Here is a 20,996-nt window from a genome sequence, read left to right as displayed (position 1 = left end):
GTCAATAAACATTTATTAAGCCTTGACTATGTGCCAGGCACTATGATAAGCTCTTCAGATATGAAAAGAAAAAAGGACAAAAACATGGTTTTTGCTCACATTCTTAATGGAGGGGACAACTTGCAAAATGCAAACAATTGTGTACATGCAAGATGTACAATATAAAAGGGAGGTAATTTCAAAAGGCAAAGGATGGGGTGATCATGAAAAAGGCCTTTTGCAGAAGGTGGAATTTGAACTGAATCTTGAAGGAAGCTAAGAGGCAGAAGTTAGGAGGAAGAATATTTTAGATTCCAGGGGACAAACAAAAGTTACAGGATTGGAGTCAGATGTCAACAAGATAAAAAATATCACAAGTGGAAACCTTAAGTGCCTTTAAGGGTGTTTTGTTGATTTTTTGGGTTTGTTTTTGTGTGTGAATGTTTAAAGAAAGCCATGATTTGTATAACGTGAAGTGAATCCCTGAAAAAAACAAAAACAAATCAAGAAAGTAGAAGGGTAGGGAAATGAAAACTGCATTTTATATAATCACCAGAAGATGGCGATATTTGTTCACTAAAGTAAAGCCTTTCAAATTAAATGATTTTTCTCCTCTTTTAACTGTAATTTGGAAAGTAACTTGTTTGGATGTGCCTATTTACTGTTGGCTTGCAAGGAAAATAACCTGGAAAAAAATATAGTTTGCTTTCATCTACCCAGTTTCCTAGTTGAGGGTGAGATGGGGGCGGGGAGGGGACAGGGGGAAGGAGGAAGAATGGAACAGAAGGGGTTTAGATTCCATGGCTAGATGGCCAGGTAAGCTTTTTGAAATTTCTGTGCCTAGGTTTGAATATGGGAGAGCTAGAAAGTTCTTCTATCCAGAATGTTCTTCCACCATCCTTCTGGTCTTGGAGTAAGAAACTAAACGATTCTTTTAAATATTTTGACTTAAAAATAGCTCTGATCCTCAGATATATGGAGGAATCATCTCTGGTCTGGGCCTTCCCATCCCTAGATATGTCCTCATTCCATTGTTTGACTGGGAAGTCATAGACTCCAATCCACTTTTAATCTTGTGTTCTTGGACAGGGCTAACTTTAATTGGAGGTAGTGGATATATACTTGGGAAGTTCAACGTGTCCTCCTATAAGCCTTTCATCTACTTATACATACTCAGTGTTCTTGTCATAATCATGTTACTTGCGAGTTACAAGGGAAGCTACCCCTCTAAATTGTCCAAGCCTTGTGCTTTTATCTCTCTCTGTGGATAGGACTTCTTGCACACAGGTGCAATGACCCTATGAGGTAGGTAGGATAATTATTACTCTTATTTTTTAAAATTGTTTTATTTTCAATTTGTGGAACAAAACAAACATTTCCATAACACAGTACAATTTAAAAAAAAAGGTGATTGCACAAGAAACTGTAAATCTGCCATGTATAATTTACTATTCTCTCCAAATATTTTTTTTCTTTTCTCCTCTCCCTGCCCTAGAGATGGCTACCAATAGACACAAATACACACACACACACACAAACACACACCCCTATACATGTGAAATTATTCTGCACATACTTCTATTTATCTGTTCTTTCTCTGGATGCAGATAGGATCTTTCTTCATATGTCCTTTATTGTTAATTTGGGTATTTATAATAGTCAAAATTACTTATTCACTCAAAGGCGTTCTTAAAATAATATTGTAGTTACTGTATACAATGTTCTCCTGGCTCTGTTCACTCCACTCTTCATCATTTCATACAATTCTTTCCAAGTTTTCTAAGATCAATGAGCTCATCATTTCTTATATCACAGTAGTATCCCATCACAACCATACACCACAACTTGTTCAGCCATTCTCCAATTGATGGTGATCACTGTAATTACCCCATTTTTCAATCTAGGAATCTAAAGCACAAAGCAGGTTCAGTGACTTGTTACAGATCACAGATTTAGCCAATTGGAGGATCAGGAGTCTAGAATCTATCAAGTACTAGAATTTTTTTATTAAATTTAAATTGATTTCATAATACCGTGAAGTACACCCTAAGGAAATGGATAGGGTCCTTTATACATAACCACATTGGCAGGGGTGAGGAGCAGGTGGAGATATTAAGAGGAACAAAGATCCCCTTTTCTTTAAGGGCCCTCCAGATTTTATAAATTGTAGACATTTGGAAACAATTCATAAAGTCTTAATGGCAGCAGAGGAGTAAAATAATTTTTGGATAGTGTCTTGTGTAATTCTTGGAATTAAGACAACAGAAGAAGGTAAAGTAGGAGGAAAATGAACTCCACAAAATTCTGATTTCAGACTGAAAGCTAATAATACTGAGACAAGAAGCCTCAGAAAACAAGAAGAAAATAGTTTAGTTTCTTAAATTATCTCTATGCCATATGCAAGTGGACCTCCAACAGAAAATCCCAGGTAGAAGGATACTTTTTCTATACTTCTACCACTCCGCAGACCACCTAAGAAAACAGGTCTTACTGGGATCTTGATTTTTTCTTCATCTCTTCCATACTCTACATAGATGAGTTCACCCTCAGCCCGGCCCTTTAATCGTAGCAAAAGTTCTTGGACTTCTTTTTCCTCCCACACAGCCCCACTCTGCCACAGGGTATTTGTGTCTGAGACATTTTGAAAACACTGCTCGATTTTGGCTTTGTGCACAAGCCTGTTGAAACCACTGCCTTTTCCAAGATAAAAATGTGCAATTGGCTGTTTGAAGTGACACATATACCTGTACTGTGACCTGAAGGTCATATTTAGAGATGAAACACACTTTTCTATTTGTCCAAGATCCGAATCAAGCTGTTGCTTCTCCGGCCAGAACAATAATGAGGCAAGGAAGTAAGGTTCTAAGAATTTGTGATCGAAACCCACTTGCTTCAGGATTTCTTGGAGCTGTTTCTTTAGCTTAGGAAGGGGTTGCACCAGTTTGGAAGCTGGTCTTAAACAACTCAGAATGATGTTGGCCAGAATGAAATTCTGTTTTTCTCTCAAATGGATTTTGTTGGTCAACTGTCCAAGGAGATAAGTATACTGATTTATGATCTCTTCCATTTTGTTGGCAGCATTTCTTTGATTAGTGAGATATTCCAATAATCCAGAAAACTTGTCTGCTTTTAAAATCTCCAGGCTTCTCCTACAGTTCTCTACTTGAATTGGCAAAACTAGTTTTGATTTAGGTTTCTTGTCCTGAGATTGCTGCAGATCTAAGGGACTGAATATGTCTGCATACTTATTGAAACATTCAATCACCTTTCTTCGAAGTTTTATCTCTTCTTTTTCTTTAATGCTGTTCTTGGGTTTCAGAAGGACAAAGTAGTCATCGAAAAAATCAAAGGCTTGTTTCAAAACTAACTGCAAGTTGCTTAGGTAAGGAATGAACTCCTTAAGCACTAAGTGATAATTATCATTTGGATCCCCAGGAATATCACCCCTTCCAGATAAAAACTGTACCATGTGTTCTTTACACACTTGACCTTTTCCAAAGAAAGGAATAAGCTTTAGAACCTGGATTGTGTAAAGACACACTTCAATCTCTCCTTGGTAACCTGCTGTATTGTATGAATCATACCTCCTTTTCGACCTTTGATTGTCCAAATCCTCCCTGACATTTTCATTCATTTTAGTTTGCTCCTGAGACAATTTGAAGGCTTTGGAGGCTATTTCAGCAGTTTCTAGGAGACTTCTCAGATCATGAATTGTAATGCTCCCACCTCTTGCATTTTCTTCCAACCACCATTTTATCTTACTTTTGTAGACTTGACCAACTGTATCTGAGATATAGGAATTGCAGGGTGCCAATGTTTTTGCTTTCTCTGCCCATTTCAGAGCCTGGGGGAAGTTCTTCTCCTTAAGGTAGAAATGTCTCGCTAAGGCTTGACAAATGAATGCATTCTGGGGGAACCGAATAGTTCCTTCCTTCAAGACCATTACAACTTTATCATTACCTTCTTCCTGCTGTACTGCCTCAATCAATGGAGAAAACAAAGTGTCTGTCTCACCCCCATGCTCCCTGCGCTGCCTTGTAAGCAACAAGGTTTCCACATCTTGGGAAAGTTTATCTCTTCCTATTCCAATATCATAAAATAAACTCTCTTGTAACAGTTTCAATGTGATTTCACTTTTAGTCAAATGATAAGAGGTTTTCAGTTCTACTAGACAATGGTTGGCGATCAGAGGGTGAATGATCCTTACGCCTTTATACTTCCCTTTTTCCTCCACTTCCATTTGAATCAAAATAGTAGAATAGTTTCCCATCTTGTCTTCAAGGCATTCAGTTCCCCAGAAAGCCCTCTTGTTTGCAATTCCCAAGAATTCCTCACACTGGGATACTGAGATTATGGAATTAGTAACATAAGAGTTCAGTAAAGCTAGAAAGGAAATGAGTTTTGCTTCCTTGCTGTCTATTTTGAGCCCTTTCAGTATGTTCCTGACAACATTTTCTATGTATTTTTCATCAAAATTACTTTTCATGATCATGAAAGAATAAAAGTCTTTAAAGTTCTTGTGTTGCTTTTCAATTTCTTTCAGTTTGTCCTCAAAAGCTCTTCGCTCTGTCTCAGAAAGTTTATTTTCCAGAGCAATGCTGTCTGGATGGCTTGCACTTTTAAGAGGATTCTGGGATCTCATACAGTTTAAAATGATCACTAGAGGTTTTTCATACTGAATACCCTTTTCTGCTACAGCTGCAAGAATATAATGCTGTAGCAGAGAGACATTTTCTTGTTCCTCAAAATCATCCACAAGGAGCAGTACAGGTAAATAATCTTGCTGGCCATTTGACCCATATGCGATTAAATTGATTACCTGTTCTCCAATTTCTGGAAATTCAGTTGCTTTGTTTTTCAACACAGCACATCTGAATTTTTTCTTTAGTTTCCAGAGAACATGCATGGCCATTGTCGTCCCCCCACAGCCTGGATGGTGATAAAGATTAATAATTTTGGCACACGTTTGTTTGGGAGAATCTGCCCAGTCTTGAATCATCCCTTTAAGTTTTTTATAGCTGTCCCTTTTGACAAAAGATGAATAGTTTTTAGAGGAAAAGTAAAAGTTCCACCAGGAAACTTTGCCCCCTCGATAAAAATGCTCCTCTTGCGATTTCATGAATTCAAGGAACTTAGTCTCATCCTCTTCTAACTCTGTGCCTTCACATTCGTTTTCACAGAGTATTTCTAGAGCACTCATGAATTCTTCTTCCTTTTTCAGAAGAACAGTAGATGAACCCGTTGACGGCAAAAACCTTTGTGAAGAACGAATCCTCGATTTTAATTTAAGAATGGTACCGTTTATCTTTTCAAGACTTAAGGTAGAAATACATCTGTCTGAGAGCTCCTCAACCATTGTCAGTCTGGCTTGTAGAAGACTTTTCCATCGCTGGTATATCTGTGAATTGAGGCAGATGCACAATATGTTTTGTATTCCCTTCAGGTCTTGGTAGAAAGCACAGAATGTTTCAATCAGGGGGTCTCTTGGATCTTCCACTGGAGAGAGTAACAGAAACACCACCAAAAACTTCCCTCTTGGCATTATGTTTTCATGTGTAAGAAATGAAATGAGTTTTCTGACTTCAGAAGCTCTTTCTCGTTGCCATAAACTTGACTCTAAAGGTTTGTCTTCCTGACTTCCCAGGTCTGTTCTACCATTACAAAAGATCCAGCTGGGCTGTTGATAAAGATTCAACTTATTGGGATTTTGGATAATTTTGTCATCATATTGACGTGGAAAGTGAAGATTTGCTGCACGAGTCTCTCGGTAGGCCTTCACCAACCCATTGGTCCCAGATTCAGGATCAAACTCCAACACAGCAAACCATTTAATTTCCTTTAGAAAATCCAAGTGCTTTGTTTGATTTGGATGGCACTTACTGGCCACCAGAATGTACCAGTCATAGTAGGAATTGTCCAACAAGTCTCGATTTCCTGTGAGCAGTTTCACTAGTTTTGGCCCCTCATTTCCCTTCATCTTCCTTTTTGCTCCATATTCTTCCTCTGCAGATTTTCTGGAATTTGCCAGTGAATCCAAATTAAGTAAAAAAATTTTGTAATTTGCATCATTTTGTTTGATGTTAGCAAGGATATCTTTAGAACTGGCTCCCTCTCTCACAAAAACTGAGTATTCTTTATTTTTTTTCCAACCTTTTTCTGTACAGTTATGCATCCTGGTGCGGAAAAGAGTGTTTTTACATATGGAATACTGAGGAATGACATCTACTTCAATGACAAATCTATCAGATAGAGTATTATTCTGCAGTAAGACTTCCACAAACCTGGGTTCCCTAATACATTTACGGGCCATGTTGACCTGCTCATCAAAATCAAAGTAATGTTTGATCATCAGATTGAAATGGTCAATAAAAGCATTTTTACTGATAATTTTCAACCCAATGATTTCTCCATGGGGTTTGTCTGCAACACCAAAATGGATAGTGCCATTGGTACGGGAATTCATGCAGGCTGAAGCAAATTTAAAGGTTTCATTGCTGAATTTCATCTTGATGTCCTCCTCAGTTGCTGTGTTAGTATTAGTCAATGCCTTGTACTCATGGATTGGATCAATGAGATTTCGTGGTCCTGTTTCTGGTTGCAGAGTATGATGCTGTATATAACGGCAGCTTTCATGGAAGTTGTCAAAAGGATATGACATACACTGTAATCTTTTTGGTTCTACTTCTGCATTATCTAATACATTTTCCCGAGTGAGCTTTGATTCCTGCATACATTCAGAATTTGTAGTATCTTGAGAGTTGGTGGTTGAAATTGTCTCTTCTGTATTTTCTGTTTTGACTTTTGTTTTGACTTTTTTGTCCTTCTTTCTAGGAGTTTTCAAGTCATCTTGTTTTTCCAACAAGTTCTGAAGTGAACTTTCTGGTGGAATGTTCTTCAATGTTTTATAAGTGCGCATTATCAAAAGAGCCGGGCCATATGGTATACCCATTTTCACAAGATCCTCCTCTTCTAAGACACTTAATACTAAGCCCGTCACTCTTTCAGAAAGTAGGATTTGTCCATATTTTTCCTCAATCTTGAGTTCTTCTGTCACCCATTGTTTCACACGTTCTTTGGTCCAGTCATCAATTTTTGTTGTTGGGTCAGTCATTTCAAAGGCGTATCTTCACTCTTTTGAAAGAAAAACGAAATTAATGTAATAAATGTTTGAGATGTTGTATGATATACTTAATGTAGAATCGCAATGACTTACAACTTCTATTCCCCGAATCACAGAGTCACAGTTGGAAAAGACCTGAGAGATCATCCTGTCCATACTAGACCTAAACATCTATCTCCTTTGCAATATCCCTGAGTAGACATCAGCTGGCCTTCCCTTGAAGATTCCCCAGTAACAAACAGTAAACTCATTACCCAATTCTACTCTTGGATGACTCTGACTTTTAGGAAATTTCCCCATATATTCAGGCTAAATTTTCCTTTCTACCTCTTCCACACATTAGTTCTTGTTCAGCCTTGTAGATAGGGCCAAGAAGAAAATGACATTTTTGCTGTCCTTAATTTTCATCATCATCCTTGGCTCATTCTGACATTTAAAGTTGCAGATACTATTCTTGTAAGATCATGCCACTCTCTTTCATACTCCACTCTCTGACCCTGCTTCCCTGTGTATACTTTAAAAATCTATCTTGGCCAATGAGTTCTTTGTGCATCCATGGGCTTGAGGTATAGTTGGGGGATTAATCTGGTTAAATGTAATTAAGCCTATCATGGCAATAGGCCATGAAAGAAAAGTATTAATGTTGAAATAGAAAAGGATTATTTTTCAACCATTTCATAAGTGTCTCTATCACTCAACTATGGTTAGCAAAAATCAAAACCCTTATTCCATATTCAAATATAGCTCTAAAATTAAACTGAAAACATTTTACAGTACATCACCTGTCTCTTGTCTACAAGGCTTGGCTCCACTGACTTTTACATGTGAGACCTTTCTTGATGCCCCATGTCTTAGAAGTTTAATCTTCATCCCCCGAAAGTACTTTTATTCTCATTCTCTCTCTGTCTCTCTGTCTCTCTCTCTCTCTCTCCACATATATATATACATATATATATATATACATATATATATATATACATACATATTTTTTTTTCTTCCCCAAAAAGATAGTAAGCTTCTTGAGTTCAGTGATGGCTTTATACATATGCACAAAAATCTAGTGTCTGGTACATGGTAGGATTTGTCCATATTTTGTTGCTTTATAAATGCATGTTGCAATTTGGAATTATGCAAATAAAATGACAAAAATGCCCATGCCTCTTGACTCAGAGATTCCACTATGAGGCTTTGAGCTCAAGGAGGTCATTGACAAGAAGAAAGTTCTTCCGTACTCCAAAATATTTGTAGCAACCATTTTTATGCTAGCAAAGAAATAGAAACAAAGTAGATGCCACCAATTAGGAAATGCCACCAGTTTAGATGCCACCAGGAAACAAATCATGGTACACGGATGTAATGAAATCTTACTGTAATGTAAGCAAATAAAACAAATGTAGCCAAGATCAGAAGGAAAGCAGAAAATGGGGGGCATTTTAAAGATAGTTTCTCAGATAAAGGAGAGCAATCTGGAATTATGCCCAAAGAGTTACTAAATTGCCTATACCCTTTGATCCAGCAATGCCATTACTACATCTGTTTCCAAAGATGACTAGGGGAAAAAATAAAACAACCTATATGTTCTAAAATATGTATAGATGTATAGAAGCTCTGTGTGTGGAAATTTTAGAGATGCCCATCAATTAGGGAATGGCTGAACAAGTTGTGGTATATGATTGTGATGGAATAATACTGTGTTATAAGAAATGATGAGCTCAATGATTTTAGAAAAAACATGGATAGACTTTCTTGAAAAAATGAAGAGCAGAATAAACAGAACCAAGAAAATATTGTATCATATAGAGTAACAGTAATATTGTTTTAAGAACAACTTTGCACAAATAAGTCACTTTGGCTATTATAAATACCCAAATTAACTACAAAGGACATGTACGCTATCCGTACCCAGAGAAAGAACTGATAAGTAGAAGTATGTATCGAATGATTTTACACACACACGTAAGTATATATGTATGTGTGTATATGTTTGTGTACATATGTGTATATATGTGTGTATATGTGTGTGTACTTTTGTGTGTATATGTATGTGTATATATGTGTGTGTATGTGTGTGTATGTATACTGGGACTGAGATTAGGATCTATTTTTCACAAAGGCAAGTTTGTTTCTTTTTTTCCTGCTGCTTCCCATTTTATATTACACTTCCTTTCTTTATTCCTATTAACCTTTCACACCTCACCCCTAGCCCCTCTTACTTAACTAGGTTACTACATCATAAACACAGGCCCTTTCATCACTGTGTTACTCTAACCAGAATGAAACACCGAGAACATGGCAAATGGCACTTTCACTGAAATCCAAATCTATAAACAACAAGCTTAGCACTGTTCCTCAGCTCACTGGTTGGGGCACTGATGCACCAGTATAGCTTCTGAAGTACTGAAAGGTTTGCTTACAATAAGGGCACAGATAAAAAGTGGGCTTATCCACCATTGTGGTAACTTTGATACCAGAATGTATTTTCAGGTGGGCAATGACTAGGTTTCTGAACAACAGGGAAAGTGGAAAGGGCCCTTTAAGTCATTGGATTTGTACACTGAAGTTTCTACTTATTGCTGTTGTTCTGGCACTGCCCATTTGAACTTGTACTCAGTCCTAGGGGATTAGTCAAAGAGGAGGATTTCATCTGAGCTTGGATTCCAGCAAAGGTAACCCCTTTCCTCTGGTCATGGATACCAGGATGGCTCTGGAAGTTTCTGTTCAAATGGTCTTGGAATAGCATGGTATCAAAGTGTCTTCTCCAAGATCTTTAGATCCTTGTAAAGAAGCATAAGTGGCCTTAAAATCCTTCCACAGTAAAGTCAAGTTTTTGGTGTCATCCTCTGATGATTGACAATGACTCAGGGCTCTCTAGCTGTATGGTAGAGAGACCTTCCTCTCCCCCAGATCACTGGTGCTGGTGGAGCCTTAAGTAAAGTAGAAGACTCTTGCCTCTGGTATTGGCTGACAATTGGGTGCGCTCTTTTCTAGGTTTGTATGGTGAGGAGGTTCCTCAATTTCCTGGGAAGGGGCAGCTGGATTCAAATAGAAGAGGCTGCCCATGGATCATCTTACAGAAGACTCTGAAGTACATTCAAGTTTGTCACCTTCTGGAGCAGGTTCTTGAAGTGAAGCCGCTGGAACCACTGGTTTGACTTCCTGAGAGGCTGGTACATCTGCCTTTTGAGACCCTGGCTCATGGGGCACCTGGGAGGTGAAAGCTTGGTTTTTGAGACTGTTGAGGAGTCTTCCTTGGCCTTTTGGTGTTCCTGATCATTTGGCTTTTGGTCTCCTTTTGGAGAAGTAGTTATGATAGACTAGTTCTTTTGAGGACTCTCCCAAGTCTTCTTCTTTCTTGGTTTTTTGATGCTCCTGGTCACTTGTGTTTTGATTTCCTTTTTAGAGAGGTAGCCATCTTGGAAATTTATTCTAACTGCCCAGAGCCTAGCTTTTTTTCCCTTTTAGTCCTGACAACTTTCTGACTTCCCTTTCCCATCAGCTCCTGCACTCCATGCCACCTACCTACCCTTAAACTAAAGGTCAGTAATCCCCATGGGGAACTGGTATGTAGTTATTGACTTGACCAATTCCAATTCTCCTCCATGAGGAAAACCAGGAATAATTTGCTTTTACCTGGCAGGACCTCTAATACAGCATGACTATTCTGCATCAAAGATACCTGAACATTCCTGCAATTTGCCATCAAGCCTTACTGGTCTGGTGACATTCTTGCATTATATCGGTGACTCAATCATTATCAACCCAGATTAAGAGGCTGCTAAAAATTCTTTAGAAGTGATACTATAGACTCTTAAGGCAGATGAGTGAGCTACCAACCCTGATAAAGATCATGGACCCACACAGCAAGTGAAATTCCTGGGGGCTCCATTGGTTGGGGTGCAGATGTCTCTTTTTTTTTGTCCCTTTTTTTTCCTTTTTGCTTTTTGGAGGTTAAGTGTCTTGCCCAAGGTCACACGGCTAGTTTTTGTGTTAACTATCTGGGGCCGTATTTGAACTCAGGTCCTCCTGACTCCAAGGCTGGTGCTCTATTCACTGCACCACCTAGTGGCCCCAAAAGAGACATTTCTAACCTGGTTAAGGACAAACTCTTTTGCTTGTGGGCCCCTAAGAATAAAGAGGATTCACTATTGGGCTTCTGCAGTACTGGAGAGAGCACATTTGCCTTCTGAATATCTTACTGAAGCCCTGTTTAGAATAACATATCAGTCATCAGTCTTTGAATGCGGTTCAGAGCAACAACCAGCACTGGAAGGGTGTCATTGGCCACCGACTAAGCCCTTCTGTCTCCCAGAACTACATAGAGTTTCAGGTATCAGTTTCTAGGTTTTTTAGCCGATTCAGTCCTAATGCTCATAGAAGCAAGGTATGGTCCTTGGGAGTGACTTTTATTGATTTATTGATTGATTTTTTTTTTTATTAAGCAATCGGGGTTAAGTAACTTGCTCAAGGTTACACGGCCAGTTATTTCTGGGTGTGGTGCTGAGTATCTGAGCCCGGATTTGATCCAGGTCATCCTGACACTGGAGCCTGTGCTCTTACTTATTGAGCCACCTGGCCGCCCTTTGGAAGTGACTCTTGGGACCTAGCCCAGTAGAAGCTGAGATGAGGATTTTTTTTTGATAGATAACACACATTTGGGTATAAACTTGGTAAACCCAATGCTATATAGTGACTTTACTAGGAGTCAACCCGATCTCCCTAGAGACCAAGATGGAATAAGAGGAAGTATCCCCCCAAGGTATTAGAAGGAAATGCTTTTACTTTGTTCTTGCTTATATCTTTGGAATAAATATCCAAACTAGAAAAATAACAACAATAACAACCAGTCGATGTTAAATGGAACTGGTTAATGGTTAAATGGTTCATCGGAATTGGTGTGCTCCCCACTAAGCCTGTAAACTCAAGCCAAAACCATTAAATATGAAAAACCCCAAATCCCTCAGGACACCCTTAAATCCCTGAGAGAAGATGTAGCCTTCTTGGATCTTTGAGAGTGAGGCTACATAAGCAAGAACAAAAGAAGTTCCCCAGATATCTCAGAGCACACTCTTTCCTAATCCACCTTGGAGGAGTGGCCTCAAATTTAGCTCACTTTCCACATAACATTGGTCCCACCAAGTTTAGTCTTCCTCTCAGTTACCATTGGGATGGATCCCAAAGACCTTCCTTTCCTTGTTCCTGTCACCAACATTGAGCTGGCAATAAAAACTAGATGTTAGGGTGCTAAAATGCTGCCCCCCCCAAGTCCTGATGCTTACTCTCTTGACCTTTCAAACCCCAGATTTTTTCACCTAGAAGGAAGCACAAATATGGAGGCCAAGGACCTGTTGCCTACTTCTCTAGGCTCTGTAGCTTCTCCAGAAAGAAGTCCCCAAGTCTTCTCCCTATAGCATTGTCTCTCTACAGATATCATCAGCAAAATAATCAAGCCACCATAGCATAGTCAAAAAGAAGGAGACAAGAGACATAGCTAGCTTGGGTCTCTTTGACTTGACCTATACTTCCAGCTGATAGGGTTCAGGCTCTGGGAAACCCCTTGAATCTTCCCACTTGATGAGGCATTTGCCTGAGGCCATAAGCCTTTCATTATAGCTAGGCCCAAAGCTCTGCTACTCCTAACCCAGCCTAGCCCTCCATGGTCCAGCTACTTCCCACCCTTGATCCTATCAAAATATCTATACCCAAACCTGTTACCCTTAAACTGGCCTAGCCCTTCATTGTCTGTCATCTCCAGGTAGCCTTCAGCTATTTCCCACCCTGGAGTCTGACTTCAGACAGATCCTGACATCAAAGATCCTCCTTAGACTCTTCCTCAAGACCCTCCCCAAACCTTTCCTCTAGACCACCCCTAGATCCCTCCCACAATCTTTCTGTATATCAGATCCATCTTGCCTCCATGAGGGGTCCAGATTCAGTCTAGCTCAGACTCAGTCTGTGTCAGATTGTTTTGGCTCCTTTTGTCAATACAAGCATCACAAATACTTGGGCTCCTTAAGAGTCTACTCACTATGGCAAATCTTTAATCAACTTTGCTTTACTTTGGCTGAGAGAAGGTTTGAGTCAAACTCATTTGGCAGGACCCAGTATGTTGGTATTTTAGAGTCTTGAGCACCCCTAAACCTCAAACTTCAACACAACTATACAGCCAGTTGGGGTGCAGGGGGAAGGCTTCTTTTAACACATGGATATCACCCACCCTGAAGTCAGGAGGACCTGAATTCAAATCTGGATTCAGATACTTAACACTTACTAGCCCTGTGACCTTGGGCAAGTCACTTAACTCCAATTGCCCTCCAAAAAGCAAAATAAACAAACAAACCCCACATGGATAGAAAATTGTAATCAGTTGGGTAACATCTGGACAGCTAGGTGACACAGTGGATAGAGTCCTGGGCCTGGAGTTAGGAAGAGAATTTCTGGAACATTGAATCAGCCCACCCAGTAATTCTTTCAACTGTCCTTTCATTGTGCCCCTACCCACCGCCTCAACTCTCCTCAACCCAGCCCTTCATCTGTTACCTCCCTTAATCTCATTTAGATCCCAGATTACCCTCTTCTATTGACATCACAATAAACCTGTCTCTGACTGAAAAAAGGTAATGAATTCTTTCCAGACAGACCTGCCCTTTACCCTGTCATTTTGCGGTTAGCACCCCTAGACTGCAACACCCCCATTTGCAGACTATCTACACATGTAACACATTCTATGTCATCAGGACTGTCCCAGAAGCAGGCAGAAGTATTCTGCATCTGCACAAGACTGCCATCAGACTATCAGTATTAATTTTTTAAGTTAGCAAATGTGATAAAGTTGTTGACTCACAGAAATTCAAAACCAAGATTTGTGTCTCAGTTAATATTTACAGATAAAGAGTTGGAGGAATAGAGAGCATTTTTCTTATTTTAGAAAGATAAAATGTTTGGTTTAGACTTACTCGGGAACACAGAGCCACTTTTGAATGGTTGGACAGGGAGTTAGATGTTGGACTCTTAGAAGACTGGTGATAGATTTTAAATCTATGTACCCCAAAGAAATAGCTGTGAGCTCCTAAGAATGATAGGCTTGGGAAGGAGCTGACACAATCATTTTTTTTCATTCTCCTTTTTACTTGCAGGGGCCACTTGACTCACCAACCTTTGAAAAACAACCCATGCCTTCCAAAAGGAGAATGAGAAAATGATGTGAATGGAAGTGAACGCCTAAGACTTCTGCCCACATGAAGGTAGGGAAAGAAAGTAGTACTAGATTGTTCTTTGCCTCAGGGGATGACTGACAGCTCAGCCTGTCTAATTCTCTAGTGCTTCCTCCTGCTTACATAGAAGAATAAGGAAATTAAGGTTCAGAGAGAGTCATTTGTCCAAGGTCCAGAATTCAAATCTTCTCTATACTAGTCCAGAAATCTTCACTTTCTGACTCATCCATGGTGTCAGGCAGATACCAAAAAAATTTCTTTTCAGAAAAGGAGCTAAAATAAAATAAAAATGGAGAGAAACTCCCACATTCATTGAATACAAATTTTATCTCAATGAACTTGCTGAATTAGCAATTTTCTGAGCAGTTTCTATTTTAATCCTCTGAAAATGACAGTGATCCTTAGGGGTGGACATGTTGTCTTAGATTAGATTTAGCTGATCTCTTAGAATTAGGACTACCCTGCTAGCTCTCTGGTGCAGGAATTATAATTATCTTGTAGCACATGTGTATATGTATGTGTGTATATCTTATATAAATCTATCTAAATATCTATAATATGTGTATATATACATACATATATCTATAGATAGGTATGTATAAACATGCATATATCTATAGGTATGTGTATATGCATAATTTTTTTTTCCAATAGGTATTTTTCTCCAATTACATGTTAAAACAATTTTTAGTATTTGGGTTTTGTTTTTAAAGTTTTGAGTTCTGAATTCTATCCTCTCTCCCTTGTAAGCAGATATAGGTTATATATGTGCAATCATATAAAACATTTCCATATTAATCATTTGATACACATATATTATACATTTAAAAACTTCCAGTGAAATAGCTTTTAGAAATCCTTTTGGAGAGCTAAGGCCTGGGTTACAACATATGAATGATCACTTTTTTTTTAACACTGCTTTAAAAATTCACAATCCATTTCCCAATAAAATAATAAAAGCCCTAGGATTAAAAAAAACAAACAAACAGGAAAATGAAAACCAGGCAGCTCCTCCCATCCCCATTTTTCCGCATCTTCAACATCTCCTCTGTTGCTTTTAACCTTCCTTTGGCACGTCTGCTTCTCAGTATATTCATTTGCAGTGTTTGGAAGATTTCTGGCAAATATTTAGAGAATTTCTGTCAAGTGAGGGTGGGGTGGGAGAAATCCCGGTCTAGAATGTTAGTTTCATTTCTCTGGGCTGCACAGACAGGCGGCAGGCAGAGCGTTGCAGGTGATTGGTTGGTTGGTTGGTTTGTTCCCCCGCCCCACTGCCAGCCACCCTCCACCCTCCTCCCTCTCACAGTTGTGATGGGAAAATAAAGGAGGATTGGGAGTCTGTTGTCAATAAAAATCACAAATTGTCAGCCTGTTTGGCCTCTGAATTGTTTCATTTTAATGTCACCAGCCAGTCTATCATTTTACTGTCTCAGACACCATGTAAGGCTTTCTCTTTTACTCCACTCCTCTCCCCCCCCCCCCACATATAGAATTAGAGCCCTGTGTGAAACTTCCCATTTCAAAATTCTGATCTAAAGTTTACAAAGGAGATCCCCTGCGATACACCTCCCCTTCAACACACATACACACTCACACACTCACACAACAGTGCCCTATGGGAAACTCTTTTCCAAAGACCTTCTTTGACTGCTGAAACAAGCTGCACTCAGCAGTTAACCATCTGCTTCTATATTTAGAGACACTGATACTGATCACATATATGCTTGTGTATATATATGACTAAAAATACAGGTTATCTCTAAAGTCTTAATGATGAAGTACAGGCTCTGGGACCCCCTAGAACTCTGAATCTTCCTATTCCATGCGGCATTTGCCTGAGGCCATAAGCATTTTATTATAGCTCCATCCAAATCCGTTACTAGCCTAGCCCTCCATTGTCCAGCTAGCCCCACCCTTGATTCTCTCAAAATATCTATACCCAAATCTTGTTACTTTTAGGCTAGCCTAGCCCTCCAGCGTCCCTCATCTCCAGGTAGCCTCCAGCTACTTCCCACCTTCAATCTCATTATTGGAATCTGACCTTGATCTGACTCCTCCTGAAGACCCTCCCCAAACTCCTCCTTTAGACCAGCCCTAGATTCCTCCCACAACCTTTCTGTATATAAGACCCCATCTTGCCTCCGGGAGAAAAGAAAAGCTGGAGAATTTTCTAGCACAGACTGACTCTGTGTGCCACATTATTCTGGCCCACTTGTCCAGTACAAGTATCACAGATACTGAGGCTCCTAAAGAGTCTACCCATTATGGTGAAGAATCTCTAATAAACTTTGTTTTTCTTTAGCTGAGAGAAGACTTGAGTCAAATTCATTCTGCAGGACCTGGTGTGTTGGTATTTTGGGGTCTTGAGTACCCCTGACCTCAACATTAGTGTAGTTTTAAGTCCGAATAAGCTTAAAACTACTAAGACCTTCGGGATACCCTGTTTTGGCTTATGTATATGTATGTGTGTGTGTGTGTGTGTACACACACACATATGCATACATAGGTCTACTTTTATTTGTTTAAAGACCATCACAATGACAACAACAACAGCAATAAACCTAGACCTCTCCACTGTTATTAAGTCTAATAAAGGAAATGAAGCCATTGATGGATTCAGGAACTTACCAGAGCCGTCCAGAGAATTCCTTCTTAGGAAGTAGAATCCTTGAATGTATAATAATATTTTATTTCTTCTTGTAACAGCATAGACTCCCAATGAAATAAATTTGCTAATTCACACTTAAAGTAATCGGCAAATTGCAATGCTTTTTCTCCAGAGGTTCTGGAGGAGTAGGAGTAGGCTGAAGAAGGCAGGAAATGTTATAAAGGATACTTCCTGTAAGGTTAACAATACCAGCAAATAGCTTTTTCATTTAAGCTTCCTTCCCCGCCCACCCCCACCCCGCCCTTCTCTTCTTTCCTCTTCTCCCTCAGTACACGTAGGAAATCATACCCTTACCCATTGGTGCTCTGCCCAAAGAAATATGAATTTTGATCACTGAAACCTTGCAAGATATTTGGGGTTTATAGGCTTGATTTCTTTCTTAAGGACCATGCCTTAAACCCAAGTCATTCTGGTTCTGATGGACAAATAAAAGGTCCTTGACCAAGTCTCCTTTGGTCATTGTTTGGGCTCCTTAGCTCAGATTGAATGTAAATAGCAATTGTTTTTGTTTTGCCCAGAAACTGGGGGTGGGGGGGTGGGCAGGGTGGAGGTCTTCCCTTCCCAGACGGATTTTTTGTAAACTAGGTAAAAGAGGCCATTCTTTGCCTCATTTCTTACCTAGGCTTAATCTCTGAATGGTTGTTGCCTCAGTCAAATTGAAACCTGTGAAAGACCTTAACTTAAAAAGGTCAAGGGTCTCCCACTGTATCTTGGGCCATCTCCAGTCTTCCTGATTTGAGAAACAGGTTTGTGGGGTAACAGGGCTTCCCAGGCAGGGTAAGGGACATAGCCTGGACAAGCTTCCACAGCCCACTGCTTCCCTGGGGGCCCTTAGGAAGATTCTCACAATATACCCCTTAAAACAGCAAACCCCTTCTCACAAAAAGAACTCAGAAACAGAGTATGAAGAGGAAGGTGTTTATTACACTTCCAGCAAGGGAGTGCCTGTGGTCCTCACTAGAAACACACCTACACTGATGCAGAAGCAGAAGTGAGGGCCTACACAGTTCTGTCCTTCCTGGTGAACTTAGGGTTAGTCCAATTCCTCAGATTCCTCACTTTATTTCCCTACATTCCCTCTATATATGCAGATTACATACTGACCGAGCGGGACCTCTAAGACTTCAGCCTTAGTCACACCCCCACCTTTCTAGTTCCCTCTGGCCATTGTCATAGTTCCAGGAAGGTCATATATGGTCTTAGTAAAGTAAGATAATTGAGTTTCCCCACAGTTACTGATTATCTTTTGTGGGATTTAACTTTTGTGGGAGCAAAACAAGAAACCATTCTATCCCCTCTTACACTGATCTGTATCTTGCCCTGTCTGCAGATGGAGGAGAGAATGAGGCTATTGACTTTGCACAGCCCTGCCTCACAAATTAAATTCACTTGCAAGTCATGGCATCACCTTCCTGATGTCATGGTCCTCTTTAAGAATGAAGGACAGGGGTGGCCAGGTGGCTCAGTGAGTAAGAGCACTGGCCCCAGAGTGGGGATGACCTGGAATCAAATCCGGCTCAGATACTTAGTACCCACCCAGAAACACCTGGCCATGTAATCTTGAGCAAGTTACTTAACCCCAATTGCTTAAAAAAAAAAAAGAATGCAGAACAATAAAAATAGTATTTATGTCACAGGTTGGGAGATTATTAAATAGTTTGACTGAACTACTCCCAGTGAGCAAATTGGTCATTCCTACTGAGGAATTAGTAAAGGATAGAATTCCTCTGGAGAGACTCCAGAAAACACTAAAATTTAACTCTTAAGATGTATTAACTTATGAATACAGTGGCTTGAGCTCTTGTAGGATCTGGGAGGTAAAGCATTACTTCCTAAAATAATATGTTGCCTTTTCAGAATGACATCAACTGATCTGAACTTCCAATTATTTCTTGAGCTAATAGGGTAAGGATCTAGATATATTTTACCCTAAAAAGGTAAAAATTCCAGTCATTAACAGCCTTTCCAGAAAGATAACTAAGGATGAGATAAAGAAAGTGCTTGTTCTTGAGGTGAGGGAATCATTTTAAAGATTGAGGTTGTGGAATTATGATTTTTATAAAAATCAATATGCTGCATATAACTAACAGATTTGATTTTTCACAATTGTCTCACTTGTGAGAGCTCACGATGCAGCTTGAACTAATCAATCAAACATTGGCAGTGCTCACAATCACTGACAACCTTTTGCCTGCATACCTGAAGTGAAGTGAATCAAAGATTGTAGAACCTGTTCCTGTAACAGAACTCTGGTCTGTGAGTTCCTCAAGTAACAGTCCCCAAGGACTCAAGCTATATTATTCCCGAAGGACTCCAGAATTGTCTTATTGTCTTCCATATGTGGGTTTGTTGTGAGAAACCACTCAGGCCCTGGGAGCAATTTTTTCTAATTCACCTTCCCCCCTCCTTTCCCTCTTGTATAATCTTTCCCTCTACATAATCTTTGTCTTCACTTCAGCAAGGTGGAATTCTGATCAGGAATGTGTTCAGGAAAATTCCCAATTTGCAGATCTGTTCCTTGTAATGAAAATAATTAATGAAATGTTTACCTGATTGTTGGCACTTTCTCTCTGGTCTGTTGACTATTCTCAGCTTACAGCAGATCCACACCCCTTGGGAGTAGGTAGAGGCCAAAGTTAAAATAGGCTAAACTTCTTTGGGCCACGGATAGGTTTTTAGTGACTCACTTGCCAAATAACTGTATAAAGATGGTTGGTTGCCATGAGTCACATGACAAACAGGAAAGAGTGTGCAGTGGCAACCCACCCACCAAGTTACATGATGGGGACAATGGTGACTAGTGGAAGGCGGGTTAAGTGAGGTATGGACAAAGGATTCATTACACCTTTGCTTTCTTTTACATCTCTTTACATTTTTCAAGGGGCTGCCTGAAATCCTTTGGCGGGTTGCAAGTGACCTGTGGCCCATGTTTTGCAGGCTTGAGTTAGAGACTGGCCCAGTAAAATTTTGCTAGCATTAATTGATGTCAGAAGTTTCTAAGGAGTATATATAGAAGTGAAGCTTTGAGGTCTCCCACACAGGGGAGAAAGGACAGGTGCCAGTGGATCTTTTTCTAGAGTACTAACTCACACTTGGACGCTCAGAGCTCTCACTCCCACTCCATTATGGATTCAGCCTTTGATCAAGATCACTTTTCATTAAGAAGAATGTTCTTGGGAACTTTTCTTGGCCTGGATTACTCTGGTAAGGCCTATTTGCACATAGATTTGGCTTTGTGAGTGTCTTTTCTCTTATGATGTAGAGTCAGCTATGGTCTGAGAGTTTTTCTTTTCTCTCTTTTATAAATAGGGTCTGAGTTACGGACTGGGGTGGCAGTGGGGGGATATTTCTGCGGTGGTAAAATTATTTTGTGTAAGAGTTGCTTTCTATTGATTGGCTTTCTATGTGATTAGGCCAGTTGAAATTAACATCTTAATTGTGTACTTGGTTAGAGCTGTGGAATGTTTATATCTACAATTCAAGTGAATTGCTACCATAGTGTGGATTACTTGTATTTGTGTATTTATGTTGTTATATCCCCTTATAGAGTATTTGTGTATTGTCTACTTGTTAGTTGAGTGGTGATATTATCTTTGAGTGTACACCTTTAAAATGGGACAGATGTGTGGTAAAGGCATAAGGGAAGATATAGCAGTTCCTATTAGCAACCCCCCAGAGCAAATGTGTGCCTTTCAAATGTATAAGAAATATGGTCCTGACTGTCCTTCATCTTGTCAGGATTGGGTTGATTTGACTAGGGATGACCTTAAACTTTGCATGCCTCGTTGGGGCAGCTTTGGTAAGGCTGGATTAGAGTATTTAAGACAGAAACTGATAAATAAGAAAACTCAGCCTCTCAACAACTATAATAAATGGTACTCAGAAGCAAGGGAAAGAGTGCATAGGTCCGAGTTAGAGTTAGTGAAAGAAAGGATCAAACCATTTGAAAACCTTCTCCTTGATAATGCCCAAACTAGCCTACTACCTAAATTATGCCCACCTTTACCAAGACTCCACC

The 20,996-nt window shown here is 39.7% G+C and overlaps 1 protein-coding gene across 1 annotated transcript; it reads right to left on the bottom strand.

Annotated features, from left to right (window-relative positions):
* Positions 1-1,970: 1,970 nt before the first annotated feature.
* On the bottom strand, positions 1,971-17,152 carry SAMD9L (sterile alpha motif domain containing 9 like). The gene is made up of 2 exons (XM_069086145.1): positions 16,939-17,152; positions 1,971-7,110 (listed from the first exon to the last, which is right to left on the bottom strand). The coding sequence occupies exon 2, from the start codon at positions 7,088-7,090 to the stop codon at positions 2,357-2,359; it is 4,734 nt and encodes a 1,577-aa protein (XP_068942246.1). The 5' UTR covers positions 7,091-7,110; positions 16,939-17,152; the 3' UTR covers positions 1,971-2,356.
* Positions 17,153-20,996: the final 3,844 nt, after the last annotated feature.

This window comes from Petaurus breviceps, unplaced genomic scaffold (assembly GCF_028583685.1).
Source record: "Petaurus breviceps papuanus isolate PSGF00001 unplaced genomic scaffold, PetGlider_PUasm1.0 178, whole genome shotgun sequence".
NCBI lineage: Eukaryota > Metazoa > Chordata > Mammalia > Diprotodontia > Petauridae > Petaurus > Petaurus breviceps.
The sequence above is the reverse complement of the archived record's forward strand: the minus strand, read 5'-3'. Positions and strand labels throughout refer to the sequence as shown.

What these genes read in the sequence shown, in the direction of transcription:
- SAMD9L (XM_069086145.1), bottom strand. Translation starts at nt 7,090, where the DNA reads ATGACTGACCCAACAACAAAAATTGATGACTGGACCAAAGAACGTGTG.